The 19,057-nt window shown below is 59.3% G+C and overlaps 1 protein-coding gene across 1 annotated transcript; it reads left to right on the top strand.

Annotated features, from left to right (window-relative positions):
- Nucleotides 1-932: 932 nt before the first annotated feature.
- On the top strand, nucleotides 933-14,560 carry LOC135999582 (scavenger receptor cysteine-rich type 1 protein M130-like). Its single transcript, XM_065653144.1, has 14 exons — nucleotides 933-999; nucleotides 6,586-6,900; nucleotides 7,872-8,180; nucleotides 8,399-8,713; nucleotides 9,233-9,559; nucleotides 9,644-9,958; nucleotides 10,306-10,620; nucleotides 11,015-11,065; nucleotides 11,150-11,464; nucleotides 11,880-11,915; nucleotides 12,200-12,337; nucleotides 13,152-13,247; nucleotides 13,924-14,076; nucleotides 14,307-14,560. The coding sequence occupies exons 1-14, from the start codon at nucleotides 933-935 to the stop codon at nucleotides 14,558-14,560; spliced, it is 3,006 nt and encodes a 1,001-aa protein (XP_065509216.1).
- Nucleotides 14,561-19,057: the final 4,497 nt, after the last annotated feature.

The raw sequence follows: 19,057 nt of genomic DNA on the forward strand, positions 1-19,057 counted from the left end.
CGAGGTACCGGAGCTGCCCGGCCCCGTGTCTGCGAGGCCGAAGGAGCAGCCCCTGCAGCCCTGGCTGCAGCCGTCGGGGTGGGGGTGGCTCGGGGGCACGGCAGGGATGTGCCCGGGCACGGCGCCCGGAGGAAACCACAGACTTCCTGCCCGGGTGCCGCGGGGGGAGCGCGGGGGCTGTGGTTTGTGCACCTGCAGGCTGCAGCTCTGATCCACCCGTGGGGAATAACGGCCCCTCGGTGACACACTGACAGGCAGGGACGCGTCTGAGCCCCTGGGCTGCACGTCTGCTGCCAGGACAGGGACGTGTCCCAGCTCCAGCTCCTGCGAGGGACCTTCCGTGGGCTCTCCAGGGAGCGGTGGGTGAGCCAGCGCTCCTGGGATGGGGCTCTGCCCTGGGCTAAGGCCCTTTCCCAGCTGCTGCTCCCAGCACAGTGGGGTCTGTCACAGGGGCCGTTTCCTTCCCTTCCTGACACAGCCCCGGTGCAGTCGCAGCCCCATGGGTCTTATAGCACAGGAGTGTTTGGACGCTCCCTACCTCGAGCTCTTGGATAGCCTGTCACAGGACATGCTCGGTGCTCCTGGTCCCCACCACAGGGCTCAAGGAGTAAAAAATTGTTTGCCCCACTACAACCAGCCCTGTCCTGTGACGTTCCACCAGCACAGTGATGTGACACCTGCAGCGGAGCCGTCCCTCATATATGGTCATGAATGGCACTGGAGAAGTTCATTGGAGGACTGGGCTGTGTCGGAGGGGAGATAGCTCCCGATAATGTCTAAAAAGGTGCTGCTGCTTCGATTGGCTCCTCCTGTAGCTGGGGGACATCTGCAGAGATATATTGCCCTCCCGTCATCATTGTTCCCACGAGTCCCTGGAGCTGTGGCAGGGAGTGCGGCACAGAGGGATGTGCCATCAGGGCAGGAGGCTCAGGATGGGCACAGAGGGACTCCTGTCCCCTCAGACGCTGTGGCTGCTCCTCTGGGTCCAGCTGTGCAGGGGTAAGTGCTGACTCCCTTGTCCCACCACGCAGGGCCAGCGGGTACCAGTGTGGTCATGGGGATCTGTCTGGGAATGGGGTTTCTTTGCAGGTGCTGCTGAGACAAGGGGCAGAAGGTGCTCAGATCCATGGAGCCTGTGCCCCTCCCTGTGCCTATCTGGGTGGTAGAGAGTATCTCCCTTTCCATGGCTCCAGTGTTCAGGGCAGCCTGTGCCTGGCTGGATTCACAGACACCCTGTCCTGGGGTGCCATTTTGGACCCCCTTGTTCCCAGCACTCTGCCTCTGGAGCCAGTGGTGGCCTCTCTGGTGATGGCAGCACCCAGAGATCCCCAGGGCACTGCCAACCTCTGGGGTGCCCCAGAGGGTTTGTGTGCTGCTCAGCGCCCCTTGTTCCAGGGGAGCCCTGACCCCACGAGAGCAGTTTGTGCCCCGCAGAGAGAAGAGGATGGGGACTTCTGCAATGGGGAGATGTCCTTCCTCGGGGGCCTGGCCCAGTGCAGGGGCTGGGCTGACACCAGGAGAGGAGGGGATGTGAGATTATATGGATGGTCTCAGTGGGAACAGGGAAAGCCCTGGGGCTGGGCCGAGTTTGGATGGTGCTGGGGCAGGTGGTTTGCAGGGGAAGCTGCAGCCCTGGGTACACGGGACTGTTCAGGGTGTGCTGGGCTGGGGACAGCTGCTGCCCAGTGCAGGGCTGGGCAGTGTGTGGGTGGGCATGGGTGGGGGGCAGGTGGCTGTTGGGGAGGGAAGAGGTGCCTTGTGTGGTGGGATGGAGAATGACCCAGCAGTGCTGGACGTGGGCACGCCCAGGCTTGCGCAGCTGTGGGGACAGAAGGGACCCTCGCACTGCTCTGGGGACAGCCTGGTGGGGAGGGGGCTCCCACCCTGGTACATCTGATTCAGTGCAGGCAGGAGGTTCCCCCAGACCTGCAGCACTGGGGCTCGGCGCTCTCCTGACTCATCCCGTGTTGGTGTTTGAAGGTGCTGCGGAGGTGAGGCTGGCGGATGGCGGCAGGCGCTGTGCTGGGAGAGTGGAGGTGAAACACCAGGGACAGTGGGGGACTGTGTGTGCTTACCACTGGAGTATGAACGACGCTGCAGTGGTTTGTAAGCAGCTGGGCTGTGGGTCTGCTGTTGGAGCTCACTGGTACGGACACTTTGGGGCAGGATCTGGCCCCATTTGGATGGATGATGTCGGCTGTAATGGCACTGAATTTGCCCTGTCTGACTGCAAACATGCAGGGAGGGGTGAACATCACTGTCAGCACATTCACGATGCTGGAGTGACATGTTCAGGTAAGGGGTCAGCCTGTATACATCGATGGCCTTGGAGGGACTTTTCAGAGAGCACGAGCGTTGGGCCATGGGCAGAGGAGCAGGTGGCACATGGCCCCTCGCTGACCAACCCCAGGGCTCGGCTGTGTGGTCCCGCACTGCCAGGCTTTAGGAGATCAGCAACTGCTTGACTCTGGCTGCTCCTTCTGCATCACTGCACACACAGGCTGGTCCTGGGACGTCCCTGAGGCTGTGACAGCCCTGTGGGGACAGGACCCCATGCAGGCAGTGCTGGCTCTGCAGGGGCTGAGCAGCTGCAGTTTCATCATCATCTGGGCCAGTTCTCCTGGACCTCAACTGCTCACACGGCTGCGGTGCTGGGGGGACCGTGCCGGGCAGCACAGAGGAGCTTGTGTGGGAGCCCTTTGTGTGAGCAGCACCTGTGGCTGTGAGTGTGTGGCAGACACACACCTCGGGTGCTCTGGTGGTGTAGACAAGGGGAGGAGGAGTCTTGGATGTGTTTCTGGCACCAGCCCTTCCCCAACAGCTTCCTCTGGGATGTGCAATGGGCACTTTGGCCACGGCTTGCTCGGAGGTGATGTGGGACGTGGGCATGTAACTGACAGAGGGTCTGGGAACTCCCAGGTTTTCTGGTGTTTTTTTATCCAGGATTTTTCCGTCTGGTGGGAGGGAAGAGCCGCTGCTCAGGACGTGTGGAGATCCGTGATGGGGACCAGTGGAAAACTGTTTGTGATTCCCACTTTGGCCCCAGAGCTGCTGAGGTGCTCTGCAGGGAGCTGCAGTGCGGTCTGGCCCTGCCTGTGTCTGGAGGAGGTCACTTTGGAGAAGGGGTTGGTCCCATGTGGGATGGAGAGCTGCAGTGTGTGGGGAATGAGTCCCTCCTGTCCTCCTGCCCCACGGGGTCCTCCAGGGACCAGTTCTGCATCCAGATGAACAGCGCTGCTGTCAGCTGCACACGTAAGGACTCAGGGTGGGGTGTTGAACCCTGGGGTGAGTTCCGGTCTGAGGAGGGGACAGTTTGTGATTGTGGAGACAAGGGAACCGGGGCATCTGTTCCCACAGGCTGGCAGAGGCATAACCTTCCTGGGATCATAGACAAGGGCAGGGCTGGGCTGATGCCCAAGGACAAAGAGGGGCCATGGGCTGGGAGGGCTCCCTGGGATCAACATGTTTCTCCACAGTGGATACACAAAGGCCTGAGATGATGATGTGGGAGGTGCCCAGGGCGGACTGTGGTCCAGGGCAGCTGGGGACCCTGGGAGAAGCAGCAGCAGGTGCTTGGGGATCCTTGGGGACAGGTCTCTTGTCAGGGTGCTGGCTGGGGAGGAGTGGGTGCACTAGTTGGGTCTGGGCCAGGGGCAGGTTGAAGGGTCTGTTGGGGTAGAAGGAAGTGCCGAAAACGTTGGGGCCGTAAATGACCCAGCAGGGCTGGAGCTCTTCACTCCAGCCTTGTACAGCCCATGGGGATACAAGGGACCTCTGCACCATATTGAGGACAGTCTGGACGGGAGGGGACTCCCACCCTGACACCCACAGTGCTGGGGCTTGACGCTGATCTGACTGGTCCTGTGTCAGTGTTTGAAGGTGCTGCGGAGGTGAGGCTGGCGGATGGCGGCAGGCGCTGTGCTGGGAGAGTGGAGGTGAAACAGCATGAACAGTGGGGGACTGTGTGTGGTCACTACTGGAGCATGAAGGACGCAGCAGTGGTTTGTAAGCAGCTGGGGTGTGGGTCTGCTGTTGGAGCTCCTCAGTACGGACACTTTGGGGCAGGATCTGGCCCAATTTGGATGAGTGATGTCGCCTGTAATGGCACCGAATCTGCCCTGTCTGACTGCACACATGCCAGATGGGGTGAATATTACTGTGAGCACATTTTTGATGCTGGAGTGACGTGTTCAGGTAAGGGGTCAGCCTGTTCTTCACCTTTGGGGCTGTGATGGGGGAAGGCACCTGGCTGTACTCTCAGGGAACAAAAAGCATGAGCCAGAGAATGTGCCAGTGATGCTGGTCCAACTGCTGAGCTGGGACTGTCATTGCTCATGTTCCCAGTCCCTGGGAAAGTCCAGAAGGAACCTACCCCAGGGTGAACTAACCCTGCCACAGTCTCTCAGCCCCATCTCGGTGTCTTAGGCTGCACACGAATCCTCCATCCTGCCCTGGAGTGTCTGCTGGTCTCTGTCAGTCCCCACTCATTCTGCCAGATCACAGCCAACAAGGCTGAGAATCCCTGAGCTGGAAACACCAAGAGGGAACATGCCGGCACCCCACACCTTGGAGGAAGAGCATAAGATGGCTGGTCACGCTGGGTTGTTCCCCCTCAGGGACATGCGAATCTTGATGGGGGCACTTTTCAGGAACTTTTCTTTCTTTGCTGGACCCTGGGAAGAGGAGCAGGTGGTACACGGCCCCTCGCTACCCAACCCCAGGGCTCGGCTGTGTAGTCCCGATCTGTAGAGGCTTTAGGGTCTTGGCAGCTGCTTGACTCTGGCTGCTTCTTCTGCATCACTGCATGCACGGGCTGGTCCTGAGACATCCCTGGGGCTGTGACAGCCCTGTGGGGACAGGACCCCATGCAGGCAGCACTGACCAGCTGCCCAACCCCTCCTGCCTGCCCACAGCTCCCCACACTGACCCATGAAACAGGGTCTTTGCCAGCACTTAGTGACTCTCGTCCATGCTGCTGTCATCCTCAGAGGCAGCGTGAGGCCAGGGGGACATGCGGGTCTCCTGTCCCCTGCCTGGCCATTGGCCTGGGACCTGTGCACCCCTGGGCAGAGCACGGTGTCCCTGGATGAGAACATCCCCCTCGAGCAGGCAGGGGAAGGCTCTGGACAGGCACCAGCCATGATAGCAGTTGTTCCATATGTGTGCTCTGGGACATCTCCCACCTAAAAGGAACCTCCCAACACCCCAGGAACACCCCTGGGAGCAGAGTGCGCTTCTGGTTGCACCCAGGTGATGATGGTCCTGCCTGGCCCAAGCTCTGCAGGGGCTGAGCAGCTGCAGCTTCGTCATCATCTGGGCCAGTTCTCCTGGACCCCAACTGCTCACATGGCTGCGGAGATGGGGGGACCGTGCCAGGCAGCACAGAGGAGCTTGTGTGGGAGCCCTTTGTGTGAGCAGCACCCGTGGCTGTGAGTGTGTGGCAGACACACACCTCGGGTGCTCTGGTGGTGTAGACAAGGGGAGGAGGAGTCTTGGATGTGTTTCTGGCACCAGCCCTTCCCCAACAGCTTCCTCTGGGATGTGCAATGGGCACTTTGGCCACGGCTTGCTCGGAGGTGATGTGGGACGTGGGCATGTAACTGACAGAGGGTCTGGGAACTCCTATGTTGTTTGGTGTATTTTTCCAGGATTTTTCCGTCTGGTGGGAGGGAAGAGCCGCTGCTCAGGACGTGTGGAGATCCATGATGGGGACCAGTGGAAAACTGTTTGTGATTCCCACTTTGGCCCCAAAGCTGCTGAGGTGGTCTGCAGGGAGCTGCAGTGCGGTCTGGCCCTGCCTGTGTCTGGAGGAGGTCACTTTGGAGAAGGGGTTGGTCCCATGTGGGATGGAGAGCTGCAGTGTGTGGGGAATGAGTCCCTCCTGTCCTCCTGCCCCACGGGGTCCTCCCGGGACCAGGCCTGCACCCCGATGAACAGCGCTGCTGTCAGCTGCACACGTAAGGACTCGGGGTGGGGTGTTGAACCCTGGGGTGAGCTCCAGCCTGAGGAGGGGACAGTTTGTGATTGTGGAGACAAGGGAACTGGGGCATCTGTTCCCACAGGCTGGCAGAGATGTGACATTCCTGGGGATCACAGAGAAGGGCAGGGCTGGGCTGATGCCCAAGGACAAAGAGGGGCCATGGGCTGGGAGGGCACCCTGGGATCAACATGTTTCTCCACAGTGGATACACAAAGGCCTGAGACGATGATGTGGGACGTGCCTAGGGCAGACTGTGGTCCATTGCAGCTAAGGACCCTGGGAGAAACAGCAGCGGGTGCTTGGGAATCCCTGGGGACAGGTCTCTTCCTAGGGTGCTGGCCTGGGAGGAGTGGGTGCTCTAGGTGGGTCTGAGCCAGGGGCAGCTTGAAGGGTCTGTTATGGTAGAAGGACGTGCTGAAAGCTCTGGGGTCACAAATGTCCCAGGAGGGCTGGAGCTGGTCACCCCGGCCTTGCTCAGCCCGTGGGGATACAAAGGACCTCTGCACCATATTGGGGACAGTCTGGAGGGGAGGGGGCTCCCACCCTGACACCCACAGTGCTGGGGCTTGACGCTGATCTGACTGGTCCTGTGTCAGTGTTTGAAGGTGCTGCGGAGGTGAGGCTGGCGGATGGTGGCAGGCGCTGTGCTGGGAGAGTGGAGGTGAAACACCAGGGACAGTGGGGGACTGTGTGTGGTCACTACTGGGACATGAACGATGCAGCAGTGGTTTGTAAGCAGCTGGGCTGTGGGTCTGCTGTTGGAGCTCCTCAGTACGGACACTTTGGGGCAGGATCTGGCCCCATTTGGATGGATGATGTCGACTGTAAAGGCACCGAATCTGCCCTGTCTGACTGCAAACATGCAGGATGGGGTGAACATGACTGTGGTCACAATGAGGATGCTGGAGTGACATGTTCAGGTAAGCGGTCAGCCTGTTCTCACCTTTGGGGCTGGGATGGGGAAGGGGACCCGGCTGTGCCACAGGTTGCAACAAAAATGTTGGATCTGGGCCCAATGTGGCCAATCATGCTCCTGAGCTGGGGCTGTCATTGCTGGTGTAACTGGTCCCTGGGGAAAGCTGTGACAGACCTGTGGGGACAGGACCCCATGCAGGTAGCGCTGACCAGCTGCCCAACCCCTCCTGCCTGCCCACAGCTCCCCATCCTGACCCATGAAACAGGGTCTCTGCCAGCACTTACTGACTCTCGTCCGTGCTGCTGTCACCCTCTGAGGCAGCGTGAGGCCAGGGGGACATGCGGGTCTCCTGTCCCATGCCTGGCCATTGGCCTGGGACCTGTGCACCCCTGGGCAGAGCACGGTGTCCCTGGATGAGAACATCCCCCTCGAGCAGGCAGGGGAGGGCTCTGGAAAGCCCCAGCCATGATAACAGCTGCTCCATTTCTGTGCTCTGGGACATCTCCCACCTAAAAGAAACCTCCCAACACCCAGGAACACCCCTGGGATCAGAGTGAGCTTCTGGTTGCACCCAGGTGATGACGGTCCTGCCTGGCCCAAGCTCTGCAGGGGCTGAGCAGCTGCAGTTTCATCATCATCTGGGCCAGTTCTCCTGGACCCCAACTGCTCACACGGCTGCAGTGCTGGGGGGACCGTGCCAGGCAGCACAGAGGAGCTTGTGTGGGAGCCCTTTGTGTGAGCAGCACCTGTGGCTGTGAGTGTGTGGCAGACACACACCTCGGGTGCTCTGGTGTTGTAGAGAAGGGGCGGAGGAGTCTGGGATGGTTTTGTGTCACCAAGACTCCCCAAACAGCTTCCTCTGGGATGTGCAATGGGCACTTTGGCCATGGCTTGCTTGGAGGTGATGTGGGACGTGGGCATGTAACTGCCAGAAGGCTCTGGGAACTCCCAGGTTTTTTGGTGTTTTTTTTCCAGGATTTTTCCGTCTGGTGGGAGGGAAGAGCCGCTGCTCAGGTCGTGTGGAGATCCGTGATGGAGACCAGTGGAAAACTGTTTGTGATTCCCACTTTGGCCCCAAAGCTGCTGAGGTGCTCTGCAGGGAGCTGCAGTGCGGCGTGGCCCTGCCTGTGTCTGGAGGAGGTCACTTTGGAGAAGGGGTTGGTCCCATGTGGGATGGAGAGCTGCAGTGTGTGGGGAATGAGTCTCTCCTGTCCTCCTGCCCCACGGGGTCCTCCCGCGACCAGGCCTGCACCCAGATGAACAGCGCTGCTGTCAGCTGCACACGTAAGGACAAAGGGTGGGGTGGTGAACACTGGGGCTGTGCCAGGGCTTGCGAACAGAGCAAGAACCAGGCTGGGTGGGTGTAGGACAGGAGGGATCATTGTACTGTCTACAGCATGAAAACCACGCACAAGAAGAAAGGCATCTGTCCCTTTGGACTCTCCACTGGCTACCAAGCCTACAAAAGCACCAACCCACCCTCTCTCCTCCTCTGTCCCCAGAGTACACAGCGTTCAGGCTGGTGAACGGCAGCACAGCCTGTGAGGGGAGGGTGGAGGTCCAGGTGCTGGGGACCTGGGGGACCCTCTGTGCCTCCCGCTGGGATCTGTCAGATGCCCATGTTCTCTGTCGTCAACTCAACTGTGGGTTTGCTGAGTCCATTCCTGGAGGAGAGTATTTTGGGAGAGAAACTGGCCCTGTCTGGAGAGACTCGTTCCACTGTGACGGGACTGAAGCCCACCTGGGACAGTGCCCAGTGACCACCCTGGGGGCCTCCCCATGCTCCCACGGGAACAACGCTGCTGTCATTTGCTCAGGTGAGTGCTGGGAAAATGGTGCATTAGCTCCATTTCCCTTTGTGGGAGACATGGCCACCCAAAGCTGGGTCCCATGGCAGCACCAGGCTGAATTTCTCCCTGGAGGATCCCTGGGGGGCTTTCCCTGCTCACACTGACCGCTCTGCTCTGGGAGAGCTGAGGTCTGAACAGAGGCAGACACCTGTCCCCAGGGCAGCGCCTCAGGCCCCAGCACCACTGCCAGGCCCGTGCTCCATAGGATGAGCCCAGGACAGGTCGGTGGGGCTCTGCGCCATCCCTGTGGCTGCAGACAGCCACATCCCATCCCCACAGAGAGCCCTGCAGAGCCTCATCCCACCACCCAGCAGCAGCAGACCTGGCTGTGAGCTGCAGACAGGGCCTGGGCTTTGCCCTGGCTTCTCATCAGCACAGGGCTCAATCTTGTCCTGTCTGGTCGGACAATCCCCCCTTGCCCTCCTCCCTGGAGGCTGCCGTGCTGCCCGGTGCCGCTGATGGCTGTGGCTCCTCTGCTGTCCCCAGGCCCAGCCGACTCTGCGTCCCTGCGGCTGGTGGGCGGAGGGAGCCGGTGCGACGGGCGAGTGGAGATCTTCCAGCGCGGGACGTGGGGCAGAGTCCTGGACGACCAGTGGGACGTGCAGGAGGCCAGCGTGGTGTGCCGGCAGCTGCGGTGTGGAGAGGCAGAAAAAGCCTACAACCCCCCAAAGCCTGAGCGAGGGACGGGCCCCGTGGGGCTGCGAGGGGTCCGGTGCGCAGGGCACGAGGCCAGCCTGACCCTCTGCAACACCTCCCTGCCCGGGAGAGCCCTGTTGGGAGGGGTTGTGGAGGACGTGGGAGTCATTTGCTGGGGTGAGCGGTGCTGCACGAGCCCCGAGATGATGGGGTGGGGGGCAACCACCCCCTGACAGCACCTGGGGTTTCTCCCCACTGCAGGGAGCCGGCGGGTCCGGCTGGTGAACGGGTCCGGGCGCTGCGCAGGGAGAGTGGAGATCTACTACCAGGGCAGCTGGGGGACCGTCTGTGACGATGGCTGGGACCTGTCTGATGCCGCTGTCGTTTGCCACCAGCTGGGCTGCGGAGGGCCGGTGGAGGTGGCCGGCTCCGCTCAGTTCGGGGAAGGCTCCGGGCAGATCTGGCTGGACGGTGTGAACTGCTCTGGGTCCGAAGCTGCTCTCTGGGACTGCGCTGCCGGGCCCTGGGGGCAGCACGACTGCGGGCACAAAGAGGACGCGGGCGTCATCTGCTCAGGTCTGTGCTGGGAGATGTGCTGGGATCCTGGCTCTTGGAGAGGCTGGGATGCAGGGAAAGCCGGGCATGGCCAAGGCTGTCCCTGGCTGAGCCCCTGCCTGAGCCCGGCCTATGGACACCCATGCACGGGTGCCCTCAGTCCCACTGGGGTCCCTGGGGAGCTCAGCTGTCCCCCAGGGTGAGTGGGGAGAGCAGGGCTGTGTGTCCACCAGGGACTTCTCTCTGCCCTGGCTGCAAGGGGGACTTGCTGGCCCTGCCCTGCCTGCCTGGCGGCCTGGGGAGTGCAGAGGTGCCCTGCCTCCCACAGCCCCAGACCAGCCTGTTCCTCTTGCTGCCTTTCCTCCCAGAGTTCATGGCCCTGAGGCTGGAGAACAGTGACGGCTGCTCCGGGCGCCTGCAGGTTTTCTACAACGGGACGTGGGGGAGTGTTTGCTCCAACGCGATGACTCCTGACACGGTGTCGCTGGCATGCAAGGAGCTGGGCTGTGGGGACGGAGGATCCCTGGAAACAGTCCTGCCCTATGGCAGGGTGTCTGGCCCTGCCTGGCTGGATTATGTGCAGTGTGGGGAGAAAAACATCTCTTTTTGGCAGTGTCCCTCTGCTCCCTGGGACCCACAGTCATGCGATGACCTGCGAGATGAGACCCACATCACCTGCAATGGTAATTCCGAGCCACTGGGGACCCGTGTCATCCCAGCTTCTGCTCCCCTCTGGGCACTAGCCAAATGCAGAGAAAGAGCTTGGAGGGGTTTTCATTTCCATGTCAGACTCTTCTGCTGCTGGTGGCACAAACGTGACCACAGCTCTCAGAGCCCCACACATCCAGCAGCAGTTGCCACCCAGCAGTGCCTGGGGGAGGCAGTGACATCTCCAAGTGTGGTCTCAGCAGAGACCAGATGGGGTTCAGAGGAGCCTCCCCTCCATGGACACCCCCTGCTGCTCTGTGACCAACATGGCACACACAGGCATGACCTGAGCTCAGCCCCGCTCTCTTCTGCACAATCCCCAAGCCAGCCCCTTCACCACAGTGTTTCCTTCTTCAGGGAGACGCCCAGAAATGCCCCCAGAGCCTTTGGCCCCGTGCCCCAACTCCACCAGCTGCACAGGTAGGGAGCTGCTCCTCTGTGTGCTCCTCTTGCCTGGCAGGGCTCTGCTTTCTGAGTGCCATGGGAGCTCTTTGCCTTCTCCAGACAGGGAGAAGATCCGTGCCGTGGGAGGCGAGGACGGGTGCTCGGGCAGAGTGGAGCTCTGGCATCATGGCTCCTGGGGGACAGTGTGCGATGACTCCTGGGACATGCGGGATGCCCAGGTGGCGTGCAGGCAGCTGGGCTGTGGCCCCGCGGTGTCTGCCCTGCGTGAGGCTGCTTTTGGGGTGGGGCAAGGCCCCATCTGGCTGGAGAGGGTGGAGTGCCGGGGGACGGAGTCGTCTCTGCAGGACTGCTGGGCCCGGCCTGGGGACGGACGTGCTTGCCGGCATAAGGAAGATGCTGCTGTGCGCTGCTCGGGTGAGCTGGGGCTGGGACCCCTTGCTCGGGTATTGGCAGGGAGGTGGGGAAGGCCTTTCACCCGCTTGGTCCTGGCACAGCCCCTGAGCTCCCGAGAGCAGGAATGTTCCTGTGGGGTGCAGCAGCCTGGTGCCACGCAGGGAGCAGCCTCGATGGAACTGGATGTCCTTGGGCCACTGCCCGTGGGGCCCTGCAGCTCCAGGGCCATCCCCTGGGCTGCCTGTGCCACCCTGCCTGCCACCCAGAGCAGAGGCCACGGGCCCTGTCCTGGGTCCCTTTCTAGCACTACAGGAGGGGCAATTTGGCTGGGATGTGTCAGGGACACCAACAGACACACATGGGTGTGTGGAGGGGAGGCTCCCTGGTACGTGCACTCCCACCCTCTCAGCCCAGATCTCCTTTTCGTCCTCTGCAGCTGCACCCAGGACAGCAGCATCCCCACCCCAAGCAGGTAACTTGTCCTCCCCCCAGGGCTGGGTATCCAGGGCCAGACTCTGACCCACAGTTGGGTGGAAGGGGCTCCTTGTTGGTGTGTGAAACTCCCAGGAGGAGGCACTGGGGTGTTTGTGTGGGGGTTGAGGAGGGCTGTAATTCACTCAGCAGGGTGGAAGCTTCTCCATCACTCTCCCCCTGGGCCCTCCACTCCCTGCTGCCTTGTGCGATGGGGGTCAGGACTGGTGCTGCCTCCACCTCTCCTAAGGCTGGTGCTGTTCTTCCATGTTCTTGCCCATGCAGATCCCACCCGGGGCCATCCGGCTGTCAATGGGAGGATCTCAGTGCCCGTCATCATCTGCATCATCCTGGGGGCCCTTCTCTGCCTGCTCCTGGCCCTGCTGGCCGGGCAAGTGCTCAGAGCCAGGGCTGGGCGCAGAGGTGGGTCCTTCCACAGAGGTCCCAGTGATGCCTCCTGGAAGGGCTGTGGGTGCTGCGGGGGGTCAGCAAGGGGCACAAGCAGAGCTGAGGGGATGAGACTGTGTGCTGCCACCTGTCCCACGCACCTCATTGACTGTCTGGCCATAGGGCACCAGCAGCAAGGGGTGGAGAGAGCCCAGAGGTGGTGGGAGCAAGAGATGGGGCAAGGAGAGAAATGGCAGAGCAGGACCAGGGAAGATGTTATCCTGGGGGAAATGCTATCCTTTGGGAGATGTTATCCTGTGGGAGATGTTGTCCTGGGGAGATGTTATCCTGGAGGAGATGTTATCCTGGTGGAGATGGCCAAGGCTGGCAGCGCTCTGGGTAGTGCTGGAGGGTGCTCTGGGGCAAAGGAGAAGACAGGAGGAACACAGAGCAGCAGGGCCCATCTCCACGGTGTCAGGCCCCAGGCTGACCCTCTGCCCAGCCCTGCCTGCCCTTGGTAAGGCTGGGGCCCTACTATGGACTCATGGGGCAGACAGGGGTCAGCTCCAGGTGGAGAGGAAACATGTGAGCTGCTCTGGGGTCAGACAAGGGGGGATGACTCAGGGGCCAGAGGGGCTTGGGCGCTGTCTCCAAGGGTGTGATGCTGCCCCAGATCATCTCCACAGTGATGTGGCCCTCACTGGGGATGTGGCAGCTGTTCCTGGACAGCACAGTGGGGCTGTGCTGTTGGAGCAGTCCTGGGCTGGGCCAAGGAACAGGTCTGGGAGAGCACAGTGTGGTCCCATCGCCTCTCTGCCTGTCCCTGTGCCAGCCCTGCCTCTGTTCCCAGGCTCCAGGACAGCCCAGGAGCAATTCCCCGAGGCCATGTATGAGGAGATTGGTTACAGCCCAGTGCAGGAGAAGCAGGCGAGGTTTGGTCGCTCAGGTGGGTGTGGGCACATCTGCAGGACCCTTTCCCCTGGCCCCACCCCAGGGCTGACCCTCTGAAGCCCCCAGCCCGTGGTCCCTGCAGTGCTGGGGCTGTGTGGTCTGTGGGGAGAGCACCCAGGTCCTGGGCCCGGGAGAGGAGCTGTCTCCCAACCAGCTTTGCTGATCGCAGCTGGGCAGCCCCTCTCTTCCTGCCCCTGCACCCCACTTGACCAGTGAGGGATGAGCTGTCCTGGGGCAGCTCTGGGAGCACCTTTGAGACAGAGCTTGTCCCAGGGGAGCAGGGTGAATTCCCAGCCCTCCTCCCCATGCAGCCCCAGCTCTGTGGGTCCCCCTTCCCCAGCAGCACTGGCCACGAACCAGGTCAGTGGGCTCGCTCCATAACACCCGCTGCACATTTCTCCAGGCTCCTCTCCAGAGCAGTCCCTGACCCGGCTGCAGCCCTACCCTGGGTACCGTGGGGAGGAGGATGGTCTGGGATCAGCACCAGGTAATGAAGCAGGAAGGGGCTGATCTGCCTGCAGACAAATGATGGACAGAGGTGTCACTGAGTGTCACCGTCAGAGACGGGGAGGACCTGAGGGTCTCCAGTGTTGCTGCCAACACCAGTGCCTCCCATCCTCTGCTCTGCAGGATGTATCTTCTCACTGTCACCAGCTCCCCTCTCTTTTCAGATGTTCTTGTTCCGCATGGGGATGACCCAGCAGAGGGCTATGATGATGCCAGGGAGGTTTCTGACCCTGAGGAGGACGATGCCCCTGGACAGGATGCTTGGGAAATGCCCAGGGTGCCAGAGGAGGGAGCAGGACCCAGGGATGCACCCAGAGGTAAGAGGGAAATTCAGCGCTGCTGGTTCCTGGGGTGCCATCCCTGCTGCCACCCTAGGTGCTGATGTACGGAGACCTGAACCTCCTGGGAAGGGGGAACCTGCCCCAGGAGTTTCCCATGGAGGGACTGAAGGGTGGGAGAAGGAGCTGAATGTGGTGAGGAGCAGGGAGGAAGGTGGTGCACAGACCTCATGGGGTGAACTGCAATGTCCTGCATTGCTGCTTGCAAGGGGGCAGCCTGTGCTCCCAGAGAAGTGGCGGGGTCCCTGGAGCTGAAGGAGACACCTCATCCCTGTCCCCGGGGAGCATGGGCTATGATGATGCTGAAGAGATCTCTCTGGCACATCCTTGTGAGGACACAAAGGCTGTGACAGAGCTGGGTGCACAGCAATCCCTGAGCCCCCGGCCAGGAGAGCCCATCCCTGCTGTGCAGGTGGGTGCAGCCGGGAGGGAGGAGAGGTCTGTGCAGCTGGGAGAGCCGTGAGCACCGGGGAACTGTCTCCCTTTGCCCATGGGCAGCAGAAACAGCCCAGAGTTTCCTCCATTTTTTTCCTATTTTTACACTGTGCATCATATTTGTTCTCATTAAAAGTCTCAGTTGACTTTGACCGGGATCTGGTTTGTGTCTGCCCAGGCATCGGGAAATCTTCCTGAGTTTGATCAGGGGCAGCAGAGAACAAAGACATGGCGGTGGGGAAGGGGTTTGTCTCAGGGACAACAGGTTTGGGGTCAGGTTGTCGGCTGGTAGAGCCCGTGGTCGCTGTGGAATAATCCTGCTGACAGAGACGTTCCCATCCTGCTTTGCCACAGGCAGTTTCTAGTCAAAATGGCTCTCTAATAGGTGCCATGATGCACCCCAGTGCCCATTTCTTCACCCCAAGATCTCCCAGCTGCTCTTTCCCCCAGGCCCTGCCTGGGCCAGGCTGGTCCCACAGCGCAGAGGCCATGACAGAGCTGCCAATCAGGGTAAGTCCTGGGCTGTGACCCCGCAGAAGTGAACCCTAAGGTGGTCAAGGTGCCCTTTAAACTCCAGATGGCCCCAGAGGTGATGATGGCCCACAGATCTCCTCCCGCAATGGTCAGGAGGCACATGGGTCCCCGAAGCCCGTCTTCATCAATGACTCTCCTGTTCTTGCTCAGCAACAACCTAGAAGGACTCTTTTGGAGCAGTGACAGTCATGCAGGCACTACCCCTGCAGACAAACATTTTCAAGCTCATTCTCAAAGCTGAAAAGACAGTAACTTTGCTTGGGCAGTCTGTCCCTCTCCCCTCCTCTCAGTTGTTCTCAGTCACAACAAAACCCAACTTCCCTGGAATATTTGGGTATGGAAACGGGGGACAGTTGAGACACTTGTGCTGTGAGCCCTGGCTCTGGGCTGAGAGGATGGAGAGCACAACAACTTGTGCAGTGCTCAGGAAATGCAAGTAAAAGTAAAAATGACATTCAGTGGTAGAGCTGGGGCTGTTTGGGAGTCCCAGTGTGATGGCTGGTGACTTCCAAGCTAGACCCCAGGGGAGCCACTGCTGGTATTTCTGTCCTGACCTGTGCCCTGGCAGCAGGGAGGAACTGATGCAGAGGGATGTTCATGTGGGGCCTCAGACAGATTCCCCTGTGCTTGTATCTCTCTGCTGATGCCCAGAGAGGAGCGTGTCTGTGATTCGTCAAACATTGCAGCAGGAGGGCAAAGCGGGGAGGCACAAAACTCTGCTCAGGACAGCGTGTGACTGAACAACACCGGTGCCCACGCTCCCCAGGGGACGAAGCTCAGCACGGCTTTGCCAGCTGTCCTTGGCACATCAGAGGCCCAGCTGTGACAAACCTCCAGACAGAGGATGCTGCCACTCACACCTCAGCTCCAGAGAGTGCCCAGCCCTGGGACTGGGTGGGACGGTGGTCAGGATGCTCCGGTCTCGGAACTGAGGTCCAGGGAAGGAGGTGTATGAGGGGAGCAGTCTGTGCACCATCGAGAATGACAAAGAGGAGAGAGACAGGGTCTTTGCAGAGGCCTCACAAACCAGAGATCCTGATTGCTGATTAGAAGGAGGGACAGCTGGAGATCACCCCCAAAAAGCACTGAATAGAGATTCCTGCCCAGGGAGAGGCGGGAACTTGTGGTGCAAGAAGAAGGCTCCTTCTGACCCACAGATCTGCAGGTACAGGGCATGGGCAGTGCTGTGGCAAGAGCTGGAGGCGCAAGGAGGGCCAGGGCAGGACGGAAGAAGGCAGATGGGCTCCGCAAATGTCAAAGGGAGAAAATCATTGCAAAGCCCAGGGATGAACCAGGGGCCTTTAGATCTTCAGTCTGATGCTCTCCCAGCTGAGCTACTTCAGCTCTGCCCCGAACATCCAGCTGCAGACTGCAGTGGAGAAGTCTGGTGTAAGGAAAAGGGATGCAAGTGCCAGGTGGCCAATGAGAGAAATGATGGGGTTGGGGAGGTGAGGAGCAAGTTGTCCACACAGTGTCAGACCTCAAGGGACAGCTTCTCCAACCAGTCCAGACCTCCTTAGCAGAGACCCTGGAACAATATCAGATAATGCTGCAATCACCTCTTCTCCACACTGAAAAAAAATAAGCTATACCCTTTGACAAAAAAAAAATAGTAATTTGTATTAGAAGGTTTTTGAAATCACTCTCCGAAACTACAATAGGCAAGCCCTCCAATTAACTGTACAATACTAGAAGACAATTACAATAAGAGACATGGTTTCTTAGAGCTTTCTTCAATGTAATGAACCCCATGGTGCATTTGGTGCTGAGTCCTTGAACCTCAGGTGCTGAGAAAAGATTGCAGAAACCTTTCCAGAAGTCAAAGTCAGAAGAAAAAAGTACTAAGTACCTTGAAGTATTAATGAGTTCCACTGAGGGCAAGTACCAGCAATGCCTCCCCAGGGACTCGTTAGAGCAGAGAATTGGAGGCCATGATGGCAGATAAACAAAGGGTCATGTGCAGGCAGCTGAGGTGCTGAGAAAAGCCTGGTTTTGTTGGATGAAGCAGAGAGGCCAAGGCCTGACCCCCAGCCCCTGGGAAGGCAGATCCTGTCCCTCACCCATTGCTCAGGGCTCTTCCTGGGGCAGGGGGATGTGGGCTGTGTGATGCTGAGTGAAGGACAATGGTGTGACAGTTCCCAGCCTTCCTGGGGATGTGCAAGGAGGCCATGAGGTGCCCCCAGTGCCTGAGGACAACATGATGATTGCCATAGCCAAGGGGACAAAGATTTGGGTTCTCTTGGTTACATCCAGCCTTGCCAGTGCCCTTTGCCATCTCCACCACAGGTTGTCCTACACTGTCCCACAGCTGCTTCTGTTTCCCTGCAGGCTGCAGACACCCATCTCACTTCCTCCCTTTCTTCTCACCCTGCTATATCCAGACATTGACTGATGCGTCTCCACTCTCATGTTCTGTTCCTTGAAACACAAGGAAGTGGATTGATCTCACGCTCCTTCTGGATGATTTCTTGTACCACAGCACTACCCTTTGAGGGTGGCAGTGTTTCTCTCCTCTACTGTAGAAAGGAGGACCCTGAAAACTACTGACCTGTCAGCCTCTTACCTGTGCCTGGGAAGAACATGAAACAGATCCTCCTAGAAGCTCTGCTATGGAACAGAGAATGGTGACTCAAGCACTCCCTGGGCAGCCTGTTCCACTGCTTCACAACCTTTTCCATGAAAAAATGCTTCCTAATACCAATTCTGAACCTTCTCTGGCACAACCTGAGGCCATTTCCTCTCATCCTATCACTTGCTGCTCAGAAGAACACCAACACTCTTCATGCTACAACCTCTTTTCAGATAGTTGTAGAGAGGGAAAGGTCTCCCCTCAGCCTCCTGTTCTCCAGGCTAAACACCCCCAGGTCCCTCAGCTGCTCCTCAGAAGACTTGTGCTCCAGGCTCTCAACAGCCTTGTCCCCTCCTCTGCACTCACTCCAGCACCTCAGGGTCTTTTCTAAAGTGAGGGGCCCAAAACTGAACCAAGGATTCGACTTCTGGCCTCACCAGCACTGAGTACAAGGGGATGATCACTGCCCCGGTTCTGCCTATTACACTATTCCTGATACAAGCCAAGAGTCCATTGGCCTTTTTGGCCACCTGGGCACATGCTGGCTCATGTTCAGTCACTGTCGATCAACACCCCCAGGTCTTTTTCTGCCAGGCAGCTTTCCAGCCACACTTCCTCAAGCCTTGCATGGGGTTGTTATGACCCAAGTGCAGGCCCTGGCACTTGGCCTTGTTACACCTCAGACAATTGACCTCAGCCCAATGAACCAGCAGCTCCATATCGGTCCGTAGAGCCTTCCTACCCTCCAGCAGATCAACACTCCCACCCAACCTGGTGTCATCTGCAAACATACTGAGGGTGCGCTCGATGCCCTCATCCAGACCATTGATAAAGAGATTAAACTGGCCCCAATACTGAGCCCTGGGGAACACCACTCATGACCGGCCGCAACTGGATTTGGCTCCGTTCACCACAACTCTGTGGGCCCAGCCCTCCAGCCAGTTCTTTATCCATCGCAGATACACCATCCAGGCCATGACCTGCAGCTTCTCCAGGAGAATGCTGTGGGATACAGTGTCAAAGGCTTTACTCAAGTCTAAGTACACAACATCCACAGCCTGTGTGGCGGATTCACTCCCCCACGACAGACTTTCCCTCATCTGCTAAGCCGGTCACCTTGACATAGAAGGAGATCAGGCTGGTCAAGCGGGACTTGCCTTTCATAAATCATGCTGATTGGGCCCGATTGCTTGTCTCGTATGTGTGACCTCCCGGTCCCTTTCCCAGCCATGTTCCTGCTGTTGGCCTATCCCATGCAGAGGCACAAGTGACCTCACAGTCCCCTCCACAGCCATTGGCTTCCTACTGGATTAGGAGTTCCTGAAACACAGCCGAGCACATGGCATCGTACCCAGCCATCACCCTCCTTGTGGTCCAGTGTGTGAGCAGATAAAACTAAGCTGCTTTCATCAAATTTATCTA

The sequence above is a fragment of the Caloenas nicobarica genome, chromosome 29, assembly GCF_036013445.1.
Source record: "Caloenas nicobarica isolate bCalNic1 chromosome 29, bCalNic1.hap1, whole genome shotgun sequence".
Taxonomy (NCBI): Eukaryota; Metazoa; Chordata; class Aves; order Columbiformes; family Columbidae; genus Caloenas; species Caloenas nicobarica.